This window comes from Labeo rohita, unplaced genomic scaffold (genome assembly GCF_022985175.1).
Source record: "Labeo rohita strain BAU-BD-2019 unplaced genomic scaffold, IGBB_LRoh.1.0 scaffold_1756, whole genome shotgun sequence".
Taxonomy (NCBI): Eukaryota; Metazoa; Chordata; class Actinopteri; order Cypriniformes; family Cyprinidae; genus Labeo; species Labeo rohita.
The window spans coordinates 1-6,284 of record NW_026127952.1 but is presented as its reverse complement, the minus strand read 5'-3'; the positions used below and the strand labels follow the sequence as shown (position 1 = coordinate 6,284).

Sequence of the window (6,284 nt, the reverse complement as noted above, 5' to 3'; positions counted from 1 at the left end):
GTCAGTGGGGAACAGTGTGTCATGATGACTGGGATTTGGCTGATGCTGCAGTGGTGTGTAGAGAACTGGACTGTGGAGAACCTGTAGATGTTCTGGGTGATGTTCATTTCGGAAAAGGATCAGGACCAATCTGGATGAGTTATGACTTATGCACTGGATCAGAGTCCACAGTGAAGAACTGTGGCTCAACAGGATGGGATAAAAGCAATTGTGATCATGATGGTGATGCTGGAGTCATCTGCTCAGGTAAAATGCTCAAGTCCTAAACATAATATAACATCATCAGAAATTGTCCCCCACCAAAGTTTGGGGGCAGCAAGGTATTTGCTATACAGTACTTTTTTTTATTTTTTTTTTTATTGTTTTTGCCATGAAAATAGCCTCTGACATGGCATTAAATAAAAATATACTACTACTATTTGGGGGCAGCCATTTGCTGCATCCTTCATGAATAAAAAAAGTATTAATTAAAAAAATATTTTAAAAATATGATTTTTATCATTGAAAATGTTTTTTTTTTTTTATTTAGAAATCAGGCTGGTTGGAGGTTCTCGCTGCTCTGGGAGGTTAGAGATACTTCATGATCAGACGTGGATGTCAGTGTGTGACGCTGCCTTTGACCAGCAGGATGCAGAGGTTGTGTGTAGAGAGCTGGACTGTGGGGCTCCTGTACAGGTGCTGGGAGCAGCTGCTTTTGACAAAGGAGACACTCAGATGTGGACACAAGAGATTCAGTGCAGAGGAAATGAATCTCAGATTCACCTCTGTCCAACATCATTCTCACACAAACACAACTGTTCACATGAACACAGTGTTGGACTGATGTGTGCAGGTTAGAGCTAATTTCTTTTCTAGATTCAAATCCCCTGATTAAAATTTTAATGTTAAAAAATAACAAAATATTTTTTTTCCCCTCTCATAATGATTAATTAATTCTCATTCTCTGTTTTCCTCACTGTCTTTTCATTAATCATTCTCTCTGTTCAATATATAGACCGTGTGAATGTGAGGTTGGTTGGTGGTCACAGTCGCTGTGCTGGTAGAGTGGAGGTTCATCATAGAGGTCAGTGGGGAACAGTGTGTGATGATTACTGGGATATGACTGATGCTGCAGTGGTGTGTAGAGAACTGGACTGTGGAGAACCTGTAGATGCTCTGGGTGCTGCTCACTTTGGACAAGGATCAGGACCAATCTGGATGAGTTATGTTGTGTGCAATGGATTAGAGTCCACACTGAAGAACTGTGGCTCAAGAGGATGGAGTAAAAGCAACTGTGATCATGACTATGATACTGGAGTCATCTGCTCAGGTAAACTGCTTAATCACTTAAATTATCCATACTGTCATGGGTGAAGAATCACACGACAAGGTAATGCGAGTGAACAACCCCGGAGGGTGGATTTTATTAACAATACTTGTAAGTGAACGGGTGAAGAAAAGGCGTGAAGCAGGTGCGGCGTGTGGCTCAGTGTTCCTCTTGTGCTTCGGTGAAAGTGGGGATCCTGGTGTGCTCGTGTGGCTACTGGTCACTCGCTGCTTTCTGGGAGACAAGAGAACAAAGATTAGCATGCCGTAGGTTCGGTTCGAGACGTTCGTCTGTCTAGCTCAAAGCGTGGCCGGCTTATAAAGCCGGGCTGTTGATTGGAAAGCAGCGGTGACCGATCTGCGGTGATGAGAACGTGCAGGTGTGAGCCGTCTGTTACCAGGGCGACGCTAATGAGCCCGGAGACGCTCGTCACATCCCCCCCCCTAAGCGTCGTTCTGGCCCTGGAAACGAATGGAGATAGTAGGGGTGAGATAAGGGGAGGGTGGGGAATGACCCCTGACAGACCTGCATAAGCTGTCCAGATCCGAGAGAGCCCGTCCGCGTTGGTGTTGGTGGCCCCGGCCCGATGGCGGACTTCAAAGTGGAAGTTCTGAAGCGCAAGGAACCAGCGAGTCACCCTGGCGTTGGTGTCCTTAGCCCGGGCCATCCACTGAAGGGGAGTGTGGTCGGTTACCAGGGTGAACTTGCGGCCCAAGAGGTAGTACCGCAGCTCCAGGACTGCCCACTTGATGGCCAGGGCCTCTCTTTCGACGGTTGCATAGTTTCTCTCGGCGAGGGACAGCTTCCTGCTGATGTAAATAATCGGATGCTCCTCACCTTCTTGAATTTGGGATAAGACCGCTCCTAGCCCGGTGTCGGAAGCATCCGTTTGCAGCAGGAAGGGGCAGCTGAAGTCCGGAGCGCGAAGCACAGGTGAGGACGTGAGCGCTGCCTTGATCCTGTCTAGGGCTTCCTTGGCGGCTGCCGTCCAGCATATCTTCTCGGGCTGCCCCTTCCTGGTCAGGTCTGTCAGAGGGGCGGCTAAGGAGGAGAAGTTAGGGATAAAGCAGCGATAGTATCCCGCCAACCCCAAAAAAGCTCGTACCTGGGTTTTAGTCGCCGGTTTGGGAGCGGTGCGGACGGCTTCCACCTTTTTTTCTTGGGGATGGATTAAACCCCGGCCCACTTGGAAACCCAGGTACTTGGCTTCGAATTGGGCTAGATGGCATTTCCGGGGGTTGGCGGTTAGTCCAGCCCGCCGGAGCTCCGAGAGCACCCTCCGCAGACGTTCCAGGTGATCCTCCCATGCCTCGGAATGGACCACCACGTCGTCCAGGTAGGCGGCCGCGTAGGCTTGATGCTGCCGCAGGATGATGTCCATCATGCGCTGAAACGACGCGGGGGCCCCGTGGAGGCCGAAGGGGAGGGTCCGGTACTGCCAGTGTCCGCTGGGGGTGGAGAAGGCAGTCTTTTCCTTGGCAGTCGGGGTGAGCGGCACTTGCCAGTAACCTTTTGTGAGGTCTAACGTGGAGATATACTGGGCCCTCCCCAAGTGGTCCAGCAGTTCGCCTACCCGAGGCATGGGGTAGCCGTCGAATTGGGATACCTCGTTCAGGCGGCGGAAGTCGTTGCAGAAGCGGAGGGTGCCATCCGGCTTTGGTACCATCACGATGGGGCTGGACCACGGGCTGCGCGATGGTTCGATTACCTCTAACTTCAGCATTTCTTGTACTTCCTCCTCAATGGCCTGCCGACGAGCCTCCGGTTCTCGGTAGGGCCGTTGCCTGACGATTACTCCAGGGGGCGTCCTGATATCATGCTGGATAACGTTGGTCTGCCCGGGCCGGGAGGAGAACACATCCTGGAACTGACTGACCAGGTGCTGCAGTTCGGCTTTCTGGGCAGCCGCCAGGTGGGGATTGACGTCGACCACCACGGGATCGGTGACACTGAGCGCGGCTACCTGGTCCCGAGTCCCGTGCCACTTTTTTAAGAGGTTGATGTGATAAACCTGTTCACTCCGTCTTTTTCCGGGCTGGTGCAGGCGATAGGTAACCGGCCCGATCTTTTCTAGTATCGTGTAGGGGCCTTTCCAGGAAGCGAGGAACTTACAGGTGGATGTGGGGACCAGGACCATCACTCGGTCTCCCGGCTGGAATTCCCGTGGTTGGGCTGCCCGGTTATAGTGGCGTTGTTGAGCCTGCTGAGCTTTACTGAGATGCTCCCGGACTAATGGCATGATCCGGTCGATCCGTTCCCTCATCTGTTTTACATGTTCGACCGCGGTGCGGTGGGGAGCAGGCTGCTGCTCCCAAGCTTCTCTGGCAACGTCTAGGAGGCCCCGAGGTTGACGGCCGAAGAGAAGCTCGAAGGGGGTGAAGCCGGTCGAGGCTTGTGGAACTTCCCGGATGCCAAACATCACGTAGGGGATCATTAAGTCCCAGTCCCGCTTATCCTCCGCCGCTACCCTCCGGAGCATTTGCTTTAAGGTTTGATTAAAACGTTCCACAAGCCCATCCGTCTGTGGATGGTAGACCATTGTTCGGAGCTGCTTCACCCGCAGCAGCCTGCAGAGATCAGCCATTAGCCGGGACATGAATGGTGTTCCCTGGTCAGTCAGGATCTCCGTTGGAATTCCAACGCGGCTGGCCAACAGAAACAGCTCCTGGGCGATGGCTTTCGCTGTGGCTTTCCTCAGGGGGACTGCTTCTGGATAGCGGGTGGCATAGTCCACGATGACCAGGATGTGTTCATGTCCTCGGGCAGACTTAGGCAACGGCCCTACGAGATCCAATCCGATGCGCTTGAAGGGCACCTCAATGACGGGCAGGGGAATGAGTGGGCTGGGGGGAGGAGACCTGGGCGCCGTGATCTGGCAGGTCGGGCAGGCTTGGCAGAAGGCCTTGACGTCAGCGTCCAGGCCCGGCCAGTGAAAACGGTCCCGGATCCGCTGGATGGTATTCATCGTCCCCAAGTGACCTGCCATAGGGTGGGAGTGGGCGAGCTCCAGGACGGTTTCCGTCTTGCTCCGGGGAACAACTAGAAGTTCCTTCTCCTCCCCCCTACGTGACGCGACACAGTACAGCAGGCCGCTTCGGACAATGAATTCGTCACAATACTAAAAAAAAAAGTATTGTATATATTTATACATGCACACACGCACACACACACACATGTTGTGTTTACATGTTTTATGGGGACATTCCATAGGCGTAATGGTTTTTATACTGTACAAACCGTATTATCTATCGCCCTACACCTAAACCTAGCCCTCACAGGAGACTGTGCACACTTTTACTTTCTCAAAAAAACTCATTCTGCATGATTTATAAGCCTGTTTCCTCATCGGGACCTCACAAATGTCCCCACAAGGTCAAAATTTACTGGTATTACTATCCTTGTGGGGATAGTACTAACGTGATGAATACCAGGTGCACACACACACACACACACACACACATAAAATATTTTCTACACCTTTAAGAAACACCTACAGGAGGCATCATATGCACTCAAAACAGTTGAAACTACACATTCACTATTGTTCCTCTGTATCATTTAAAAGTGCATATTAAATCAATCAATCAATCAATCAATCAATAAGAATATACTCATGTATACACACACTAAGTGAATGAGACCGATTACTACAGTCTCACACAATCTGCCAGTAACTACTTTTGCTAGCAAATAATTCTTTGTCGTTACATATCAAAATAAAATTTATTTAAATCAGCGAAAAAAAATGTGGGAACATAAACCGGTACTGGGTAGTGTTATAAATGTGTTAAGATTACATTTTATACTTAGGCCTTTATGTTTAATCATAAATATAGCCTACAAAAGAATATAATGTCCCAGTAAATTATGAAAATGATCTGTGGTCTTTTAGAAATCAGGTTGGTTGGAGGTTCTCGCTGCTCTGGGAGATTAGAGATAGTTCATAATCAGACGTGGATGTCAGTGTGTGATGCTGCCTTTGACCAGCAGGATGCAGAGGTTGTGTGTAGAGAGCTGGACTGTGGGGCTCCTGTACAGGTGCTGGGAGCAGCTGCTTTTGACAAAGGAGATGCTCAGATGTGGACACAAGAGATTCAGTGTAGAGGAAATGAATCTCAGATTAATCTTTGTCTAACATCACCATCACATAAAAACAACTGTTCACAGAACAGCAATGTTAGACTAACGTGTGCTGGTAAGAGCTGGATTAAGAGACAGAGAAAGAGAGATGTATGTAGACAACACAGTGGTCTATTATTTGAATCTTTGTTATCTTCTCTCAGATGCAACGAATGTGAGGTTGGTTGGTGGTCACAGTCCCTGTGCTGGTAGAGTGGAGGTTCATCATCGAGGTCAATGGGGAACAGTGTGTGATGAAGACTGGGATTTGGCTGATGCTGCAGTGGTGTGTAGAGAACTGGACTGTGGAGAACCTGTAGATGCTCTGGGTGGTGCTCATTTTGGACCAGGATCAGGAACAATCTGCATGAGAGCTTTTTGTTCTGGACTGGAATCTACATTGAAGAACTGTGAATCAGCAGGATGGGGTTTACACACATGTAGTCATAATGATGATGCTGGAGTCATCTGCTCAGGTGAATGAGATATTATGCTGTTTACTGTGATACTGTAAATGTCATAAATGACATTAGATTTATGAGATTTACAGTAATGTGAGGTTCATGTTGTAATTTTCATGTACGTAACACTCTGAATAACTGTGATTTATCTCTTTTGTACTATTTATTAAATGTAATATGAACAGATCATAAACATTCCAGACTTGTTGATGGACCTCACCTGTGCTCTGGAAGATTAGAGGTGATTCATGTGAATACCTGGAATACAGTGTGTGATGCTGCTTTTGACCAGCAGGATGCAGAAGTTGTTTGTAGAGAACTGGACTGTGGGGCTCCTGTGCAGGTGCTGGGAGCAGTTGCTTCTGACAAAGGAAACGCTCAGATGTGGACACAAGAGA

The 6,284-nt window shown here is 49.0% G+C and overlaps 1 protein-coding gene across 1 annotated transcript in view; it reads left to right on the top strand.

Annotated features, from left to right (window-relative positions):
- LOC127158876 (deleted in malignant brain tumors 1 protein) overlaps positions 1-5,901 on the top strand; it is a gene marked incomplete at its 3' end in the record, with an annotated part of 11,363 nt that extends 5,462 nt beyond the window's left edge. The window contains exons 9-14 of the mRNA XM_051101844.1: positions 6-246; positions 530-832; positions 995-1,309; positions 1,784-1,786; positions 5,199-5,501; positions 5,590-5,901. Coding sequence (XP_050957801.1) covers positions 6-246; positions 530-832; positions 995-1,309; positions 1,784-1,786; positions 5,199-5,501; positions 5,590-5,901 — 1,477 coding nt within the window. The remainder of the gene's footprint in view (positions 1-5; positions 247-529; positions 833-994; positions 1,310-1,783; positions 1,787-5,198; positions 5,502-5,589) is intronic.
- Positions 5,902-6,284: the final 383 nt, after the last annotated feature.